The following is a 23,015-nucleotide window of genomic DNA, read 5'->3' as shown; positions in this document are numbered from 1 at the left end:
GTAGATTCCCTTTCCCACTTTTCGTCTGAAGTTGAGTTTGGTGTTCCTCAAGGTTCTGTTCTTGGACCGTTTCTGTTTTTGATTTATGTTAATGACCTTATAGTTGCAGTTATGAATCAAAAACCTACAGTTTGCTGTCGCCTATGTCATCCTGAATCTTTCAATGCTAAAAAAAATCCATCGTTTTCGCAGGATGTGGACACTCGTTGCTTTCACTGATGACAGTACCATTGCTACTGTAGTAGGAACTGAGTCTGAGATGCTTCCCAAATTAGTTGACCTTTTTGAGAGAGTCGTTCTTTGGTTTGATGCAAATTGCCATGCCCAAAATGTTGCTAAGTCAAGTTTTTTTATTTTTTACCGTATTTATCTGGCGTACCCAGAGTTATCTAATATCCAGTTTTCAAGGGGCTCTCTCAGTAGACCTAAGGAACGATATGTCCGATTTCTCGGTATTCTTCTCGATGAAAACCTTTCATTCAAGCATCATATTGGACTAATTAAAATGAAGATCTCAAGGAGTCTTGGAATTTTGAGGAAGGTAAAACACATTTTTCCTGGGTCAGTTTTAAAAATTCTGTTCCATTGCTTAGTTCAGTCCTACGTCTCTTATTGCCCTACAATATGGATGTCAACTTTCTCTTCTTTTTTGAAACCTCTTTCTAAGTTATATGATAAGGGAAGAAGGCTTATACAGGAAACAAATTGTTCTACAACTAACCCAATTAGCCTTACTTGATTTGCAGTCTCTCTACATTCTTTCGTGCGCGTCTTTCACTTTTCATCAAATTCACGGTGATGTTCCCACAGCCCTTCAAACTACTCCTTCTTTTGTCACTGATAGGTCTTCGCATCATCTTCGCAATTCAAGGAATATTAATATTTTATTTACTCCATCGGTGAGGTCTGACTTTAATCCATTAACTGCTTGTCATATTGTATGGAATAGCCTACCCGAGTCATCTCAAGAATGTCACTCGTTTGGTACTTTCAAAAGAATCTTGAGAATTTTTTAATGTCTTGATTTTTCATGTTTAAATTTATTTTTGTTAATTTTATTATTATTATTTGGGGGGTGGGGGGGGTTGACACTAGCCTTGGTTGGAAACATTTGTTGTGAGGGGTACTGAGTTTGTTTAATTTTTTTTGTGGTTTGGTTTCAAATATATATTTGGAATTTAGTTTAATTTATTGGAATGTCCTACATCCCTTTTTTTTTAGGCGGGGGGGTCTCATAAAATTGCTTTTTGTTTGGGTTTTTTAATTATTGTTTTTTTCTCTTCTTTTTTTTTGTTTTCTGTGTGTGCGTGTGTTTGTTGAGTCTTTGAAAGGTTGAAATGCAATGCATTATATTGAAAATACTTTTTTTTATATATATATATATATATATATATATATATAGTATTTATGCCATTTCTGTTTTTCCCCTATTTTTTTCCTGGCCATAGAACCTTATGGGGGGTTCTATATTGAAGTGTTTTTGTCGTAATTTATTGGTTGATTAAATTGATTGATTGATTGATCATAGGGTGGTCCTTTGTTTCTTTTTTTTATGTGGATCATTGTATTTTATGATTTTTTTTTCTTATTTATTTATTTATTTGTATATTATTTTTTTTTTCTGTTGAGTCTCTTAAAGGTTTGAATGTATGATGTTGAAAATGTTTTTGTTTTTTATGTATTTGTTTCATTTTTGTTTCTCCCCTGTTTTTTTCCTGGCCATAGAGCCTTACGGGGGAGTTTATATTGAAGTGTATTTTGTTCAGTTTATTGATTGAATAAATTGATTGATTGATTGATTGTTTTTACAAGTTGAGAGAGCGGGCATCCAGCTCTCAGCAGCACGGGCATTTGGCCCTCCCTTATGATGGTCTTCGGCCGTTACATGTTTGTTATCATGACATTACATTTCCGTTTTTTTTATAGTTTTTATTCTTAGAAATTATTATGCTTTTTTATGGCCTTATTTGACTGTCCGTGGTCCTATGCAGCATAAAACTAAACACTTGATTTTATATAGCATACAGTTGATTATGCACAGTCTTTCCTAAACTATAGAGGCATAAGGGGGTACTACAATCCACATTTTACGCCAAGGGAGTAGATCGCTTCTCAACAAACAGTTTCGACTATGACGCGAGATCGAGTCAGATAATCAACATAAAATTTACAGGGGGGGGGGGGGGGAGAGATCGTGGCGAACAGATTGAGATATTCTGAGATAGTGCATCAAGTTTCTTTATTGGGGTGAGTAGATAGGCGTGATAGTGGGAAATCAAAGAGAATGAGATAATTAAGAGCTACATGTGAAGTCCAATATTAACTACAAGAATAAATAAATTTTATTTTGTGCATCTAATCCCATATTTGGAATAAAATAGCAGTCATCTTATTGGATGCGACAACCCAGGTAATTTTAGATGGTCAATTTAAAATTATGCAGGGCCTTGTACCGCGGTAGTTTGATTACCGTCCAAGAAAAATCTTGAATTTGCTAAAAAATCAATGATTTGTAAAAAATCATCTGACAAAACAACTGAAAAATAATTTAGAAATTTCACAGCTTAGCGGATCACCATCGTTGGGTGGTTATGGTGCTCATAGTGCGAAAGATGAAACTAAATTCTTTTTTAGGTCGTTGGGCAATGTTGAGGAGTTAACCCATATTCTCACATACTGCTTCTCTTTGCAAGGAAGACGTCGAAATTTTGGTGAAAAACTAACTTTAAATACTGGAAAAAAAGAAGCATAATTGGAAATTCAACTATTGGGATTTACGCTTTTTTGTAGCAATGTAACTTCTTGTCAAGCTTCTTACTATGCAAAACTTCGTGTCGTCATCCATTATATTAAAAGTAAATATCCATTTTTCAAAAAATGTTGAAAAATTTAATTTTGAAATTTAAATTTTTTTTAAATTTGTTTTCCCGCATCAGTCAAAATATTCCATAGCATAGGGATCTATTTTCCTGCACATTTTTTCCTTCAAAATTACCCGCATTTTATAAAATCGCATCGTTTATGTGGGTGTGGAGTATATGGGAATGTTGCCCAATATTGGAGGCACACCTACTTTTTCAAACAGTTCGTGGTAACGAACTGTAAGTAAGGAGCGACCCGGCCCAAAAGTAACCGAAACTCTAAAAAACAGAATTTTGATACCAATAGATACATCAAAAGTATCAGATTTTAATGCTGATTTCAAATATATAAGTTTCATCAAGTTTAGTCCTACCCATCAACAGTTACGCGCCTGAGAAAATTTGCCTTATTTTCAAAAAAAGGGGAAACAACACCTAAAAGTCATAGAACTTTAATGAAAGTCACACTATCAGACTTAGCGTATCAGAAAACCCTACTATAGAGGTTTCAAGCTCCGATCTGCAAAAATGTGGATTTTTGTATTTTATGCCAGAAGAAAGATTTTCTTCTATTGCATTTTTGCAAAGGTTGCTTTGGCAAGCAGAAAGCTATTTGATATTAACAAATGCAGACTCTCGCCATATAAAAAGCTGACTTGGGTGATTCTTGTTGTTGCTTAGAAAACTTGTCAACCCCAAAAACCTGGCAGTTACATTTTGGAAATTGCGTGTTGACTCATTGCATCACTCATTACCAATTTGCCAATTTGGTGTGCCCAATTAATGCCTTGTCTATGAAGGCTATTTGACAACGTAATTTCTTGAAATAAAATTTACCCTGAGTTAAGGGTCTTGTTATTTGTCTGCTTAAAGTTGTCTACTTAAATAACAATAGAAACCAAATTGCTATGTCAGTTATTCCAGGCAGTTCCTGTTGTTGAATAAATGTTATTAATCACGTTACTTTCATGAATTAGAAAATTGTATCTTCATCTGTTCAGAAATAGAGTTCATACTAATTTTCAGTGTTCTGTGCTTATGTGCAGTGTTCTCATGCTTTGTGTTAAGAGGCAACTGTAACTGCCTATTCACAGAGCCTTATAATCAACAAGGTAGAAAACATTTGATCATGATAGCAATTTAAAAGAGATATGTGATTTATTTTGGCAACATGCTGTGTTGTTATGATTTGTTGGGTGTGTTGGCCATTTGCTCATATTTAAGTTTAGCCTCACAAACCTCAAAAACCGTCAATTTGGACATTTGAATTATAATTTTTAAATCATTTTAACTGGCCAGGGGTGTGGGATAAGGATTTGTGTTGGGCGGGAGTTACATGTGTGGGGAGTTCTCTGGCTAACCTTAACCAATAGTGTTTCCCTTTACGATACAATAGTAAAATCAAATAGCTGTAACAGTTACGTAAGAGATATTTCCATTTTTCTAACCAGGGTCGTTACTAACCAAAATGTTCGGGGGGGGGGGGGGGCCGCAAAAGGATTTCACTGACTGGCTGGTCATTTTTACCGATTGTTTTTAGTCAATAATTAGCACAATGTCCGTTTCGGACATTATGCTAACATGTGACATGCCAGTATTTTCGTAGTCTTTATTTAATCGAACAAAGAATTTAAGCGGTGTTGGGAAAATCCTGGCGCTTCGCTTAACGATTTTACCTACTTATTTTTTTTTTATCGAGTGACCAAAGCATTGGTGGGGGGGGCATGCGTGACAGCCCTATTTCTAACTATCTAATATCTTTTTTTATTGTACTTTTAGGCTATTTTTAAGTGAAACTTGGAAGTTACTTCTAAGTAATTAAAAAAGTAACTTTTGATTTCCAAGAAATTTAAGTATTATCATAACCATTAAGTTTTCAAAGGGGCTTTAAAATAAATCTTGTCTGTTAATCAATTAAAAGAACTTTTTCCACAAAATAAGTTTTTCAAAGAAAAGTAAAGAACTCCATTAAACAAAAATGAGCAAAAATAAAATCAAATAATCTACCAAGCGTGAAACTACCACAAATCAGCATCGATAAATAAATGAAACCCAAAACGAACAGAAGTTACAATAAATAACCGAGTCAAACTCAAATCGAGCAAAAATTAACATAAATTGGGCTCAAAATCCCTATGCCTTCCCAAGGCCAGAACATAATTTGCACTTTACTGAAAAAAATATAAATGTTTTTACTTTTATAACTTTGATAAATCAAATAATATTAACATTTTGATTACTAAATATCAGTATATGTATATTTAACTGACAATGCACATTCATTTGTATTTTTTTCAATAAAGTGCAAATTGTGTTCTGGCCTTGGGAAGGCATAGGTGTTTTGAGCCCAATTTATGTTAAATTTTGCTCGATTTGAGTTTGACTCGGTTATTTATTGTAATTTCTGTTCGTTTTGGGTGAACCCTTGCACTGAGGGCTCTGATAGGGTTATCATCCTAGAAAACCTAATTTCCAGAATTTTCGACTACGTTGAACAAAATGGATATCTCAAAAATTGGAAAAAGTCGCTAGTTATTTGGTTTTTTAACAGGGGTCAGTAGTTTGGCTCAGCCAGAGTCGACCCAATTGTAAATGGTTACCTGGAGAAATGTGGGGAAGGTTAACAGGAAGGGTGTGCCAAAGCATAGGCTGGATGGTCCTTGGCCCCCATTGCACTTCCTAGAGGAAGTGTATATGAAATGGAGATCAGCACCGCCGGTAGGGATAGTAAAAATCCAATGCCATATTATTCTTATCTAAAATTCTGTTTAGTGATATTACACAATGCTTCAGGGTTCCATGCATATGCTGCAATCTGAAATTAACAATGAAAAGATGGCGCTACAGGAAGATAAAGATAAAAAGGGAATAAAAGTTTTTTTTTATAACGTAAGGTAGAAAAGGGTATGGGAGAAAGGATGGGGATGGGTTGGGAATCTATAGTACGGTACGGGGGTTTATTTGTGCTGACTTCCCGAAACGGAGACACAAATTTTTTCTTCTGGACTCGAGGGTATCAAGTTTTGAAGTTTTAAACAGGTAGGAATATGGGACCTTGCCTTCTTTATAAATAATCCTCAGGGCTTTTTTTGAATATGATTGATTTTTTGGAAGCTTCAATTGAGAGGCCCAGATGCCAGACAGGACAAGCATACTCGACCAAAGGACGTACAAAAGAAATATATACCTTTAGTAACTGAGATGGGGGGGGTTAGTTTATAACTCAATAAACTAAATTTATTCAGAAGTTTCAGAAGAGAAAGTGACAAGTTTGCTTGACGGAGGGTGTTATTTACATCCTCCGTCAAGCATCCTTCTTTCAAGATATTATGGTTAACCAGGTCGAAAGCCTTTTGTAGGCCAACAGAAAGTATAATTTTTCTAACTTGCTGTTGATCATTAGAAATAGCTGAAAACTCAAAATAATTCACAAAACGAGCAAAAAACAGTTTAAAACTGATTATCAAAATATCTTCGAAAGATCTAGAGGACATTAATTCTGGAAATTTTCTTTTGCAACAGTGTAATATGAGAATATCTTTGGTGGGTAGCGTTACTTCTTTTCTTTCTTAATATTTACGCTGATCAGCCTCGAGTTTTACGAAAACTAGATGCCACCAGCGTCCTTGGACTTGTAATCAAATAAATTAATAATCTATTAAATAAATTTTAAACTAGTCGAAGCCGGGCTTATGCGTTTCTTGGGAAAAAACCCGACTGATCACTGAAATTCTTTCTTTTGGTTTTGCCTCGACATGTGTACGGTGTGCGCTAATTCGGCTACTATCGGAGTATTTCATAATCCTATTTTAACTTTAGTAATGTGCATGCATTTACAACGGAGTAGGAGTATGTCTTTTGGCCCGTGTCACACCCCAAATCACGAGATTTTCACAGCTATTTCAATAATTTCTTATATTTTTCATGTAATTCGTCTATTTTTGTGCGTTATTTTAAGTTTCACACCACCTTCTCTTCTGCGCAAATAAGAGAGAGGGGGGGGGGATAATAGAGTTTATTAGCAGCATATAAACACAAAAGCTTTATTATACAATGACAAGGTAAATGTCTAAGAAGTAGATTCTAAAGCATCAAAACAAATAGCCAAGAGGCACAAGCGGAAATTCCATGAGGGGGGGGGGAATAAGTTCCTATCGTGTAGGTAAGTTCTAGACTACGAGGTAAGTCCCAAGTATTATTTTATAAATACTATAGTTTCGCATTCGAGCAAATTGTCTACCCCTAAAACTTGACTTGCTTTATTTACTACTAATTACAAAATAAACTATATGCAAGCAACCAGCCGGGGAAGGCTCAAAAAGCCTGATTAAAGATGGCTGCAATCCTCTAATTCTCAACCTTTTACAAATATCATTAAAAAAAAAAAAAAAAAAAAAAAAAAAAAAAAAAAAAAAAAAAAAAAAAAAAAAAGACCTTAACACTCGATTAAACTCAATTCTCAAAAAATTGAAACAATTTGTTTGATGGAAAAGGGCATGGTCTCAGGCGCAGATTATTCTTGCCTCACAAGCAATCTAGGAGTGGGCGATGTGGAACATATTCTAGCAGGGTGTCAGCAGCTTTCTAATATAAGAAGTATTTGTTTTTAGGGTGAAACCTTGGATTTCCCGGGGATCCTGCAGGGAACTCCAGAAAGGACAACCTTTCAGGTTTCTAAATATTTTAATGAACTTGTAAAGTTAAGAGAGTAATTTAAGTTTTTTCTGTTATTTTTTTTTTGGGGGGGGGGAGGGGGATTGGGAGAGATGATTATTTTTTCTATCTCTGATATAGTTATGTGTGCTTTGGAATACTCTTTTGTATTTATTTATAATAATGCAAACAAGAGACAATGTTCAAAATGTAGAGGAAAGGGAGTACTTTGTTTGATTTTTTTAATCTAGGGAGGACAATCCCCCTTCCGCCCCGAATTGGTGCCCATGCTGGACTAGCCAGCCATAATGAATGAATATCCTTTCCATAATGTCAGTTGGAAAGATACAGATACTATAACAACGAGTGCAGGAATATGAAGCAAACATACAGAGAAACAATTAAGATTAAAAAGGACATAAATGAGCGACAGTAATTTTAAAGGGGTTATGTAGCTTTTTTCAAACAAGTACTTACAATCCACTATATTGAATAAAATACACTCGATAGATTGATCCGATCCGCCTTCCTATATCTTATTTGGGTCTCAAGATTATTATGAATTTCTATTTTTGAACTCATTGTAATTTTTAACAGCTTACGGTGCGATTTCTTCATTCACAGTAATTCCTATTTTGACGTCTGACGTCAGTTTTGACGTATGACATATGAGGTATGAGTTTGACGTCTCATATTAGTAACTAATTGCTGTCCTTTCAAGTTTCGATATCACAACAATTCTTTGAAAAAGGTTGTTATGAAAATCTAGGTTCGGTTGGTTTTTTAATTGACACAATTTTATTATGTTCAAAGGAGCAGCAGATGTCGTGGTAGGAGTAGTAATTGTCGTAAAAACAGTAATCATGTTAGTAAAAGTTCCAGTAAGAGGAGGAGTTAGTAGAAGTTCCAGTAAGAGGAGAAGTAGGAGGAGGAGTTAATAGAAGTTCCAGTAGGAGAAGAAGTAGCAAAGTTGTCATCATGTTAATGATTGTCATGGTTGGAGTAGCACCAAAGCTAGGAACAGCGATGGTAGGTTTTGCCACACTTTTTTTTAAATACGTCAAAATCCTTTTCTAAAACGTCAAGAGTTGAATTTTGATCTTTTGATATAAGATCATTTTCTTATCTCGATGTCTATACAAAACCTTTCTTGTTCAAACAAGCGTTCGACAAGAACAACCAAAAATCCAAAACTTCACTTTGAGGTTTTTTTATCTCCTTTTAAACTCACAATATTTAATGTACAACTTATATAATTTACAATGTGATACATATAAATTAATAATGAATAACATGCAGTTTATAATGTATTTAATGGGTAATATATAAGCTTATAATTTATAATGTGTGACCCTTTTGGATAGCAGCAGCTCAAATGGTCTCAAGGAAAGATGCTTCGTGTCATGCTAGTCTGCAGAACATAAACTAGTTAACAGAAACTATGCACAAATATTCCTAGGATGCTTTTCAAGGCCGTATTCAAGGGGGAGGAGATACAGGGTTTGAACTGCCCCCCCCCCTGGAAATCGCTGCCCCACCCGTAAAAACTGGACGAAAATACATATAAACAAATTTTTGATGCGTTCTAAAGCTGTTTGTGTAAGCCCTCCCCCCCTCCAAAAAAAAATTCTGGATCCACTCATGGTGCCTTTTGAAAAAAGTAATAAATTCATCTTCGGACCAACATAGACCACAAGTACAAAAAAAAGGGAAACAAGATAAAAACTAGAATCCGCCATAACGAAACATTTTTTGACTTTCCTGGATCCAATTACATCACCAGATATCCTTCCTTAGCGTCAGTTTGGAGTTTGACATGAAAATGCATGGCATATGTTGAGATAAAATGTCAAAGAAAAAAATTGCTAGAGTTTTGGTGCAAGCGACACTTAAATTTTCACTTTGATACTGATTCACGTTGGCCTTTGATAGTATTCAATACATTTTATATGCTGAAAACTATAATAATAATAATCTCTATTTAAAAGCCATTTAAAACCACAAACACAAAGACAAATACTAAAGAAAAATTACACTTCATTTGACATCCTTCCCATCACTACAAAATTTACTAATGCCACAATATAATGGGAAGTCCTTGACCTCATTATCTCACAGAGCAGCCTATCACTCCTATCCTGGATAATTAATTCCCTTAAATGAGAGAGTTGCTTACACCGGAGGAGGAAATGGCCCAATCCATAATCATTTTCCCCACATCTCAAACAACTGCACCCGGCCTCCGGCCCTTCCCTCGTTTTCCTTACAACCTTAGCATAAATTGGAAGACAATTTGCTCGAATCTGAATCCAAATCCTCAGATATTTAATGGGCAATCCCAGCTTGAAATAAAACTCCTGACCAAAATTTTCTTTTACTTCTCTATCAAACAGTTCGTAGTAACGAACTGTAAGTAAGGAGCGACCCGGCTCAATGGTAACCGAAACTCTAGAAAACGGGTTTTTGATACCAATAAATATATCAAAAGAATCAGATTTCAATGTTGATTTCAAATATATAACTTTCATCAAGTTTAGTGCTACCCATCAAAAGTTACGCGCCTGAGAAAATTTGGCTGATTTTCAAAAAAAGGGGGAAAGACCCCCAAAAAGTTATAGAACCTTAATTAAATCACACCATCATATTCAGCGTATCAGAGAACCCTACTGTAGAGGTTTCAAACTCCTATCTACAAAAAAGTGGAATTTTACATTTTTTGCCAGAAGAATGATCACGGATGCGTGTTTATTTATTTTTTTTTTTTTTCCCAGGGGTGATCGTATCGACCCAGTGATCCTAGAATATCGTGGGAGGGCTTATTAGAACGGAAATTTACAGTTCTAGTTCCGTTTAAAAGTGATCAAAAAAAATGGAAGGCAAATAGGCCCCCTCCAACGCTTATTTTTTCCTAAAAGTCACCTAAGAAAAATTTTGAAATAGCCATTTTGTTCACCATGGTTAAAAATATGATAAATATGTCTTTTAGGATGACTTAATCCCCCGAAGTTCCCAGAGGGTGGGCTAAAAGTTATGAACTTTACCCAATGTTAACATATAGTTTTGTTTATTGGGAAGTATACAGATGTTTTCTGGAGTTTTTTTTTGTGGTAGGGGGTGGTAAGGGGGGGTCGGTGGGTATGGTGGAGGATCTGTTCATGATGGAAGTTTTCATGGGGGAAGGGAAATTGCCATGAAGGGGGCGCCGGACTTGCCAGCATTATTTATTGGTTATTGGGAAGTATACAACCATTTTCAGGAAGGATTTTTTCTGGGGGGGGGGCTAGAGGAGGGGGTTACTCTGGAGAATATTTCCGTGGAGGATGTTTCTTTGGGGTACATTTGGTTTTGGGTTACATTTGGTTCTTTGGGGTACATTTGGGTTTCTTTGGGGTACTTTGGAGACATTTCTATGAAGGGGGCGCCGGATTTCCAAGCATTAGAAATTAAATCGATCATTAGACGATCAGAAATTAAATAAAAAAAACAAGTTTTTTCAACTGAAATGTAAGAAGGAATATTAGAACTTAAAACGAACAGAAATTATAACGTATGTGAGGGGTTCTCCCCCAAGTCAATACCTCGCTCTTTACGCTACAGTTTTTTTAGTGCTTTCAAAAGAGCTATCTATTCTAATTAAACGGCCTTTGCGATTCAGGGGTTTGTGAATCAAAATTTGTTTTAACTTTTAACGTAAAGAGCGTGGTATTGACTAAGGGAGAACCCCTTCATATACGTAATAACATATACGTAATAAAAAAACAATAAAAAAACAAGCGATACGGCTCAATAGTAATCGAAACTTTTAAAAACGGAATTTTGATGTCAATAAATGTATCAAAAGAATGTGTTTATAATGCTGATCCTAAATATATAAATTTTATTAAGTTTAGTATTACTCATCAAAGGCTACAGGCCTGAGAAAATTTACTCGATTTTTTAAAGAGGGGGAAACATCCCCTACAAGTGAAAGAATTTTAATGAAAATCACACCGTCAGAATTCAGCGTATCAGAAAACCCTATTACATAGGTTTCAAGCTCATATCTGCAAAAATCTGCAACTTTGTATTTTTTGCCAGAAGAAAAATATACGAATATAGAAGTTAGTTACGTAAGTTAATTTGTAAAGACATCCATTTAGCAAAAGAAAAGTAAACTTTTTATGCAAATAAAAGCTGCATTAACTAAAAAACGATCAGAAATTAAATAAAAGAAAAACAAGTTTTTTAAACTGAAAGTAAGAAGTAACATTAAAACTTAGAACGAACAGAAATTATTCCGTATATGAAAGGGGCTGTACCCTCCTCAACGCTTCGCTGTATACGCTGAAGTTTAACTCGGTCTCCCAACTTTATTTCTTAAAACAATAAAAAACTTTAGCTTAAACACCGAGGCGTTGAGGAGGGGACAGCCCCTTTCATATACGGAATAATTTCTGTTCGTTTTAAGTTTTAATGTCGCTACTTACTTTCAGTTTAAAAAACTTGTTTTTTTTATTTAATACAAAGTAAGACTCGGAGATTTGTCCACAGCTGCTTGCCATATTTGCTCTTCTTGGTCTTCAAGTCTTGCACTAAATTCCTTGAAGAACTTTTCATGATCTGATTACTAAAACAATTGATTACTAAAACAATTCCTTGTTCAATGGAATGATTGACAAATGAAGATTAATTTTTTAATATACATAGTCTAAAGGAAGATCCAGGATTTTTTTTTTGTAAACTAAAAACAAATAAAAATTATGTTTATATGTTTTTGTTTACATTTTTACGAATCGGGCAAAAATTTAGGGCAAATCGGACAAAAAAGGAGGAATGGGGGTTCAAACTCTGTAGCCCCCCTCCCCACATATACGGTCTTGACGCAGTCGCTTATGCCTTTTGTCTTTTTGGAGATTCAACTGATTTAAGCTAATTTACTTTTCATTCAAAAGCTTAAAAGACTTGCTTCCATACCAGGTTTACCAGTAAACTAAAAAGATCGGTGATCAAGGAACTCAAACCCACTCTCATTTCACATTGGAGTTGCTGAAATTTCCGGCAATGAGCCCAAAACATTAACTGCAGATGATTCCTTCTCAAATCGGTTGATGCCGCCTGTGAAACTGTGACAACAATCTTTACAAAACTATTAAGTGTCCCCTTTTGTATTTGAACGAATTTCAAAGTATAGTCGCTCTGTATCTAGTTCAGTCGCAAAGTATCTAGTGTTCCTCTAAAAACTATGAAAAATAAAACTGGAATAGTCATATCGGTGTATCCACAATTTGATTTTGTATACCTAATATACATTTCATAGATGAAAAGGTCTAAACAGTATCAAATTGAGGAATAGCTTAAAAACAGTATAGCCTAAGAAATCGCTTATTTCGAAGCTTCTATTTTACAGGGAATAATTACATTTTTCCTTAAGCATTTTCAAGCCAAATAACCCCGGCTTTTTAATCCATTGTTGCTCTGTCAAATTTTGTGCCAGTAAAAAGAAGGAAAAACCGGATTGGTTCTTATGTAGGGAATTTTGAGCCAATCAACACAACGAAATTTTTTAATCACAATAAATCAAACAGTTCGTGGTAACGAACTGTAAGTAAGGAGCGACCCGGCTCAATGGTAACCGAAACTCTAAAAAACGGGATTTTGATACCAATAGATACATCAAAAGAATCAGATTTTAATTCTGATTTCAAATATATAAGTTTCATTAAGTTTAATCTTACCCATCAAAAGTTACGTGCCTGAGAAAATTTGGCTGATTTTCGAAAAAAGGGAGAAAGACCCCCTAAAAGTTATAGAACCTTAATGAAAATCACACCATCATATTCAGCGTATCAGAGAACCATAATGTAGAGGTTTCAAGCTCCTATCTACAAAAATGTGGAATTTTCCATTTTTTGGCAGAAGAAAGATCATGGATGCGTGTTTATTTGTTTGTTTTTTTTTTGTTTTTTTTTTCCCCAGGGGTAATCGTATCAACCCAGTGGTCCTAGAATATCTTGGGAGGGCTCATTGGAACGGAAATTAAAAGTTCTAGTGCCCTTTTTAAGTGACCAAAAAAAATGGAGGGCAACTAGGCCCCCTCCCACGCTCATTTTTTTCCCAAAGTCACCCGATCAAAATTTTGAGATAGCCATTTTGTTCAGCATGGTCGAAAATATGATAAAAGTGTCTTTTAGGATGACTTGATCCCCCAAAGTTCCCAGGGGAGGGCTGAAAGTTATGAACTTTACTCAATGTTAACATATAGTATTGGTTATTGGGAAGTATACAGACTTTTTCAGAGGAGATTTTTTCTGGTAGGTGGGGGAAGGAGAGGGTCGGGGGCTATATGGAAGGATCTTTCCATGAAGGAAGTTTTCATGGGGGAAGGGAGATTGCTATGAAGGGGGCGCCGGATTTCCCAGCATTATTAAAGAAAAAGATCAGGAATTAAATAAAAAAAAACAAGTTTTTCAACTGATCAACTGATTGTGATTAAGAGGTCATTTTTAAAGAACTGGAAAAAAAAATTCGAACTATCAAACAGTTCGTGGTAACAAACTGTAGGTAAGGAACGACTCGGCACAATAGTAACCAAAACTCTAAAAAACGGAATTTTAATATCAATAGATACATCAAAAGAATCAGATTTTAATTCTGATTTCAAATATATAAGTTTCATCAAGTTTAATCTTACCCATCAAAAGTTACGCGCCTGAGAAAATTTGGCTGATTTTCGAAAAAAGGGGGAAAGACCCCCTAAAAGTTATAAAACCTTAATGAAATTCACACCATCATATTCAGCGTATCCGATAATCCTACTGCAGAGGTTTCAAGCTCCTATCTACAAAAATGTGGAATTTTGCATTTTTTGCCAGAAGAAAGATCACGGGTTCGTGTTTTTTTTTTTTTTTTTTTTCCAGGGGTAATCGTATTGACCCAGTGGTCCTAGAATATTGTAAGAGGGCTCATTGGAACGGAAATTAAAAGTTCTAGTGCCGTTTTTAAGTGACAAAAAAAATGGAGGGCAACTAGGCCCCCTCCCACGCTCATTTTTTTTCTCAAAGTCCCCCAATTAAAATTTTGAGATAGCCATTGTGTTTAGCATAGTCGAAAATCTAATAAATATGTCTTTTACGATGACTTAATCCCCCACAGTTCCCAGGGGAAGGGCTGCAAGTTATGAACTTTGCCCATTGCTTACATATTGGATGGGTTATTGGGAAGTATACAGACATTTTCAGGAAGAATTTTTTCTGGTGGGGGGGGAAGTAGGGCTGGAGGAGGGGGTTACTCTGGAAAATCTTTCCGTGGAGGATGTTTCTTTGGGGTAAGGGACATTTCTATGAAGGGGGTGCCGGATTTCCAAGCATTATTTAAAAAACGATCAGAAATTAAATTAAAAAAAACAAGTACTTTCAACTGAAAGTAAGAAGCAACATTAGAACTTAAAATGAACAGAAATCATTACGTATATGAGGGGGCTCTCCCCCAAGTCAATACTTCGCTCTTTACGCTACAGTTTTTTTTTAGTGCTTTCAAAAGAGTTATCTATTCTAATTAAACGGCCTTTGTGATTCAGGGGTTTGTGAATTTAAATTTTTTTAACTTTTAACGTAAAGAGCGTGGTTTTTACTAAGGGCAGAACCCCATCATATACTTAATAACATACAATTAATAAAAAAAACAATAAAAAAAAAACAAGCGATACGGCTCAATAGTAGGCAAAACTTTTAAAAACGGATCTTTGATGTCAATAAATGTATCAAAAGAATGGTCTTATAATGCTGATTCAAAATATATAAATTTCATTAAGTTTAGTATTACTCATCAAAGGCTACGAGCCTCAGGAAACTCACCTGATTTTTTAAAGAGGGGGAAACATCCCCTACAAGTGAAAGAATTTTAATGAAAATTACACCGTCAGATTCAGCGTATCAGAAAACCCTATAACATAGGTTTCAAGCTCGTATCTGCAAAAATCTGCAACTTTGTATTTATTGCCAGAAGAAAAATCTACGAATATAGAAGTTCGTTACGTAAGTTAATTTGTAAATTACGTCAGAACCAAATTTAGAGACAGCCATTTAGCAAAAGAAAAGTAAAATTTTTATGAAAATTTTGTTTACTTATTCAATGACGGCGAGCCAAAATAAAAGCTGCATTAACTAAAAAACGATCAGAAATTAAATAAAACAACAAGTTTTTTAAACTGAAAGTAATGAGCGACATTAAAACTTAAAACGAACAGAAATTATTCCGTATATGAAAGGGGCTGTCCCTTCCTCAACGCCTCGCTCTTTACGCAAAAGTTTGACTCTGTCTCACAACTTTATTTTTTAAAAAAATAAAAAACCTTAGCGTAAAGAGCGAGGCGTTAAAGAGGGGACAGCCCCTGTCATATACGGAATAATTTCTGTTCGTTTTAAGTTTTAATGTCGCTCCTTACTTTCAGTTTAAAAAACTTGTTTTTTTTATTTAATTTTACAAATAAACTCGCTGTTTCTCAGTGGAAAAACTGCCGGTTGCCGCTGGTGATACAGAAATAAATTAAAAATTGAGCTGATCTACAAATGTACCGTTTTACTAAGATTATTTTAACACTATCATGATCCTGTCGCCAGTAGACAATAATTCAATTACTTTAATAGTAGTATGTAATGCCAGCGGACATACTAGAAACTTAAGAGAGGAAATCACATTCAAAACAATTCGTGGATAAAATTATAGCAAAGAGATTTATGATTAAAGATAAGAAGTACAAATCTATCTTTCCTTGGTAATGAAAATTCCTGTTTGCTTATTTACAAAAGAAAAGGAAGGTTTTTTTCCTTATCGAATAATAGAATAAAACATTTTGGTACTAGTATGCAAGGCCGCATCCAGGGGGGGGGCTTGAACTCCCCCCGAAATATTTGTCTGGCTCGTAAAAATGTAACAAAAATGGATATAAATTTTTGTTATGCGTTTTTGAGTTTTTTTGTGTACCCCCCCCCCAAAAAAAAAAAAACTTGTATAAGACACCCCGAAAAAAAATCCTGGATACAACCCTGCTTGTCGCTTATTGGAAACACACCCAAGAGGTGAAGTGGTTAATCCTAATGAAATATAACAAAACAAGATGATAAAATAATACTTTAGAAACAAAATTATGGGTAACCTAACCCAACCTACCCCCCCCCCAAAAAAAAAGAAAAAAACTTGTATAAGACACCCCGAAAAAAATCCTGGATACAACCCTGCTTGTCGCTTATTGGACACACCCAAGAGGTGAAGTGGTTAATCCTAATGAAATATAACAAAACAAGAAGATAAAATAATACTTTAGAAACAAAATTATGGGTAACCTAACCCAACCTACCCCCCCCCGTAATGTGCAAATATACAGCCTAAATTATACAAATTATCCAATGCATTCTCATTGAACTTCCATTCTGTCTAAGTTAAATGCATTGTATCATCCATCACCTGTTTTTGTAGCTATGAAACCGGTTTTCTGAGATGTAACCTAAGCGTAATTCTTGAATGTTTCCGATAACCGACAAGTACCAATTTTTGTTTTAATACAATTGGGTCTCAGTTTTCATGCTTCCCTTCACAGGAAATATTAAATCCTTCACAGGAAATATTAAATCCTTCACAGGAAATATTCCCTTCCCTTCACAGGAAATATTAAAGCCTGAAGTTGTTAGTTGTGAAAGCCAATAATAAGAATACTGAAAATAGAACTTACGTCTAGGGAAACAAGGCAGTACCAGCAGAAGACATGTTTACATCGACGGCACATCATTTGAGCACATCCTGAATCTCGCTCAATGGGTACCTGTAAAGCAATCAGTTTAATTATTTTAATCAATAATAGATTTGCAATTATTAATTAATAATTTATTTTAATACTAGTTAGTTTCAATTATGTAGATATAATTCGTTTCTATTCAATAGCACTCTACAAAATACAGAACTGTGTTAATTACAATTAGTCTGTCATTTTAAATTTTTATTATTTTAATTATTATACAGATTTGCAATATTAACTAAATATTTATTTTAATGCTAGTTAGTTTCAATTATGTAGATATAATTCGTTTCAATTCAACAACACTAGACAAAATACAGAACTGGGTTAATTATAATTAGTTTCCAATTTTAAATTTTTATTATTAAATAAATGGCAGCTCAATGGGTATCTGTAAATCAATCAGTTTAATTGTTTTAATTAATAATAGATTTGCAATATTAATTAATAATTTATTTTAATACTAATTAGTTTCAATTATGTAGATACAATTCGTTTCTATTCAACAACACTTGACAAAATACAGAACTGGGTTAATTATAATTAGTTTGCCCTTTTTGATTTTTATTATTGAATAAATAGCAGCTCAATGGATACCTCTAAAACAATCAGTTTAATTATTTTAATTAATAGGCACGTCTTGCCAAGTTCTCGGAGTCATTTACCAATAGTGGTAGTGCGTGAGCATGACCGAAGTATTTTCCGGGGATATTTGAGGAATTTTTGTAAGAAGAATTATGATTTTGCTTGATTCTATTATTTTTTGTTTTAGTAGTGCCACATATAATTATAATTAAAAATAATAATTTGTATTGATGTGTTTTTAGCCCGTCTACGGGTCACATTGTTTTGTTTTTGTTTATTTGTATAGTTTGTATTTGTTTATTTGTATAGTTTGTATTTGTTTATTATATTATTTTAAGCTGAGATTGCCTATTAAATATCTGAGGATTCAGATTCGAGCTAATTGTCTTCCAATTTATGGTAAGGTTGTAAGGAAAATGAAGGAAGGTTCGGAGGCCGGGTGTAGTTGCTTGAGATGAGGGAGAATGATTATGGACTGGGCCATTTCGTCCTCCGGTGTAAGCAGCATTCTCATTTAAGGGGATCAATTATCTAGGATGGGGAAGATAGGCTGCTTCGTGAGTTAATGAGGTCTGGACTCCCTGTTATATTGTGGCAGTAGGAAATTTTGTATTGATGGGAAGGATGTCAAATAAAGTGTAATTTTTCTTTAGTATCTTTTTTTGTATATGGCTTTAAAAGGCTTTCAAATCCAGATCATTATTATAGAATTATGTGTTGGAAATTGGAGTTGGTCTAACGAACCGAAAGGTTCCTTGGCATTTATTTTTGTAAATTTTGTATGTAAAGAAAATGATGCTCCTGAAAAAATAGTAGATTTTCAATATTAATAAACAATTTATTTAATGTTAATTAGTTTCAATGTTGTTGTTATAATTAGTTTCTGTTCAGCAACACTTGACAAACACAGAAGTGGTTAATTATAACAGGTAACTTAGTAATTGGTTCATTAATTTGAATTTTAAAGAACAGCTCAGTATCAAAGTGAATCAAGTAAAAACTACAAAGCTGGTAAAGAATGACGTTACAAAAAAAAGATTAAAAAAAGTTAAAAAAAAAGATTAAAATAAGAATTTCTACACTTTTCCACGATCACTAGCCCAAAAAGAAAAATAAATATTAAACTCGTTTTCAGAAAGGAAAAAAAGTGTAAAAAAACGTTTTCCAAAGAATCTATGATTATAAGTGAAAACGACGGACACAACGGATTGAGCTTTACATAACATAGATATCAAATTAACTAAGTTATAAATGCACTAGTCAGACAAATCGGTGAGCAGAGAAAACGAGCTAAAACGATAGAGTTCATTAAAGCCCAATCCGTTTTAAGTTCCTCGTTTTCGCATATATTCATAGATTCTCTAGAATTTTTGTTTTGTAATTTTTTAGTCTTCTCTAAAAACAACTTTTTTTCATTAATTTTTTTATTTATTATTTTTGACTTTTTAGTCTTTTCTTAGACTAAAAAAACTTTTAGCCTTCTCTAAAAATAACTTTTTTTCAGTAATTTTTGTTCATATTCATTACTTTTACCTTTTTAGTCTTTTCTAAGACAAAATAATTTCCCGGACTAAAAGTTCTTTTCTAAAACTAAAAAATGTTTTTTACGTTCATTATTTTCGACTTTTTAGTCATCACCCAAAACAACATTTGTGTTCAGAATAAAGACTTGACAAGTGACTTTTTACTTTTTTGATCTTCTCTAAAAACAAATTTTTCCAGTAAAATTTTTTTTTATATTCATTATTTTTTACTTTTTAGTTTTTTCTAAGACTAAAAAAAGTTTTAGTCCTCTAAAATTAACTTCTTTTCAGTAATCTTTTTCCAGATTCGTTATTTTTAACTTTTTAGCCTTTTCTAAGGCAAAAAACGTTCCAGGACTAAAAATTATTTTACAATACTAAAAAATGTTTTTTACGTTGATTATTTTCGACTTTTTAGTCATCACCCAAAACAACATTTGTGTTCAGAATAAAGACTTGACAAGTGACTTTTGACTTTTTTGATCTTCTCTAAAAACAAATTTTTCCAGTAAATTTTTTTTTTATATTCATTATTTTTTACTTTTTAGTTTTTTCTAAGACTAAAAAAAGTTTTAGTCCTCTAAAATTAACTTCTTTTCAGTAATCTTTTTCCAGATTCGTTATTTTTAACTTTTTAGCCTTTTCTAATGCAAAAAACGTTCCAGGACTAAAAATTCTTTTCCAAGACTAAAAAATGTTTTTTACGTTCATTATTTTCGACTTTTTAGTCATCAACCAAAACAACATTTGTGTTCAGAATAAAGACTTGACAAGTGACTTTTGACTGTTTTGAGCTTCTCTAAATACAAATTTTTCCAGTAAAATTTTTTTTTATATTCATTATTTTTTACTTTTTAGTTTTTTCTAAGACTAAAAAAAGTTTTAGTCCTCTAAAATTAACTTCTTTTCAGTAATCTTTTTCCAGATTCGATATTTTTAACTTTTTAGCCTTTTCTAAGGCAAAAAACGTTCCAGGACTAAAAATTCTTTTCCAAGACTAAAAACTGTTTTTTACGTTGATTATTTTCGACTTTTTAGTCATCACCCAAAACAACATTTGTGTTCAGAATAAAGACTTGACAAGTGACTTTTGACTTTTTTGATCTTCTCTAAAAACAAATTTTTCCAGTAAAATTTTTTTTTATATTCATTATTTTTTACTTTTTAGTTTTTTCTAAGACTAAAAAAAGTTTTAGTCCTCTAAAATTAACTTCTTTTCATTAATATTTTTCCATATTCGTTATATTTAACTTTTTAGACTTTTATAATGCAAAAAAAGTTACAGGACTAAAAATTCTTTTAAAATACTAAAAAATGTTTTTCATGTTGATTATTTTAGAATTTTTATTAATAAACCAAAACAACATATGTGTTCAGAATAAAGACTTGACAAGTGACTTTTGAGTTTTTTGATCTTCTCTAAAAACAAATTTTTCCAGTAAAATTTTTTTTTTATATTCATTATTTTTTACTTTTTAGTTTTTTCTAAGACTAAAAAAAGTTTTAGTCCTCTAAAATTAACTTCTTTTCAGTAATCTTTTTCCAGATTCGTTATTTTTAACTTTTTAGCCTTTTCTAAGGCAAAAAACGTTCCAGGACTAAAAATTCTTTTCCAAGACTAAAAACTGTTTTTTACGTTCATTATTTTCGACTTTTTAGTCATCAACCAAAACAACATTTGTGTTCAGAATAAAGACTTGACAAGTGACTTTTGACTTTTTTGATCTTCTCTAAAAACAAATTTTTCCAGTAAATTTTTTTTTTATATTCATTATTTTTTACTTTTTAGTTTTTTCTAAGACTAAAAAAAGTTTTAGTCCTCTAAAATTAACTTCTTTTCAGTAATCTTTTTCCAGATTCGTTATTTTTAACTTTTTAGCCTTTTCTAAGGCAAAAAACGTTCCAGGACTAAAAATTCTTTTCAAAGAATAAAAACTGTTTTTTACGTTCATTATTTTAGACTTTTTAGTCATCAACCAAAACAACATTTGTTTTCAGAATAAAGACTTGACAAGTGACTTTTGACTTTTTTGATCTTCTCTAAAAACAAATTTTTCCAGTAAAATTTTTTTTTATATTCATTATTTTTTACTTTTTAGTTTTTTTCTAAGACTAAAAAAAGTTTTAGTCTTCTCTAAAATTAACTTCTTTTCAGTAATCTTTTTCCAGATTCGATATTTTTAACTTTTTAGCCTTTTCTAAGGCAAAAAACGTTCCAGGACTAAAAATTCTTTTCCAAGACTAAAAACTGTTTTTTACGTTGATTATTTTCGACTTTTTAGTCATCACCCAAAACAACATTTGTGTTCAGAATAAAGACTTGACAAGTGACTTTTGACTTTTTTGATCTTCTCTAAAAACAAATTTTTCCAGTAATATTTTTTTTTATATTCATTATTTTTTACTTTTTAGTTTTTTCTAAGACTAAAAATAGATTTAGTCTTCTCTAAAATTAACTTCTTTTCAGTAATCTTTTTCCAGATTCGTTATTTTTAACTTTTTAGCCTTGTCTAAGGCAAAAAACGTTCCAGGACTAAAAATTCTTTTCCAAGACTAAAAACTGTTTTTTACGTTCATTATTTTCGACTTTTTAGTCATCAACCAAAACAACATTTGTGTTCAGAATAAAGACTTGACAAGTGACTTTTGACTTTTTTGATCTTCTCTAAAAACAAATTTTTCCAGTAAAATTTTTTTTTATATTCATTATTTTTTACTTTTTAGTTTTTTCTAAGACTAAAAAAAGTTTTAGTCTTCTCTAAAATTAACTTCTTTTCAGTAATCTTTTTCCAGATTCGTTATTTTTAACTTTTTAGCCTTTTCTAAGGCAAAAAACGTTCCAGGACTAAAAATTCTTTTCCAAGACTAAAAAATGTTTTTCATGTTCATTATTTTCGACTTTTTAGTCATCACCCAAAACAACATTTGTGTTCAGAATAAAGACTTGGCAATTGACTTTTGACTTTTTTAGTCTCCTCTAAAAACAACTTTTTTCAGTAAAAATTTCTTTACATTCATTATTTTTTACTTTTTAGTTTTTTTTTAAGACTAAACAACTTTTGTCTTCAGCATATAGACAAAAATTTGTCTCTTCACAGACAAAATTTGGAAAAAATCAAACATTCGGAAGTGGACGAAATATTGCTCACAAATTTATATGACAAACACAGTAACAAAACAAATATAAATTATTATTGGAATTCTCTATCGTAACATATAGTTTATACACATAGTTTTTTGTAATGACTTACAAATTTATGTGACAAACATACAACAAAACAATTTAAGTTGTTAAGAAAACGAGTTAAAAAGTGAATTTACTGTTCTATACTCCCATGCAAACTAATTCTTTAATTCTATTTTTAATTTTTGTGACGTATTTTAGCAATTCAATTCCATTATTCCTTAAGTACATTTTAAAAGTAGACATGATTTTTTTTGCTCTTTTTCTTACGAAATTTAGAGACAGTAGAAAGAATAGAAAAGTTCTCGAACTACAACATTTTTTACAATTCAAATCAGTTTTTTATTGACTAAGCACAGACTAGGGAGAACTCTGTTTCTTGGTGACTAAACAGAACTTTGGCTTTTTTTACGAAATTTTGAGATTGTAAAAAGAAAAAA

General features: G+C 32.7%; 1 protein-coding gene across 2 annotated transcripts in view; it reads right to left on the bottom strand.

Moving 5' to 3' along the window:
• Positions 1-23,015, bottom strand: part of LOC148948855 (putative E3 ubiquitin-protein ligase RNF144A-A) — a 154,306-nt gene that overhangs the window by 5,747 nt on the left and 125,544 nt on the right. For both annotated transcript variants that reach the window (XM_089094753.1, XM_089094754.1), the window contains exon 5: positions 17,221-17,310. In XM_089094753.1, coding sequence (XP_088950879.1) covers positions 17,221-17,310 — 90 coding nt within the window. The remainder of the gene's footprint in view (positions 1-17,220; positions 17,311-23,015) is intronic.

This window comes from Artemia sp. Qi Xiang Cuo, chromosome 9 (assembly GCF_049724085.1).
Source record: "Artemia sp. Qi Xiang Cuo chromosome 9, ASM4972408v1, whole genome shotgun sequence".
Taxonomy (NCBI): Eukaryota; Metazoa; Arthropoda; class Branchiopoda; order Anostraca; family Artemiidae; genus Artemia; species Artemia sp. Qi Xiang Cuo.
The sequence above is the reverse complement of the archived record's forward strand: the minus strand, read 5'-3'. Positions and strand labels throughout refer to the sequence as shown.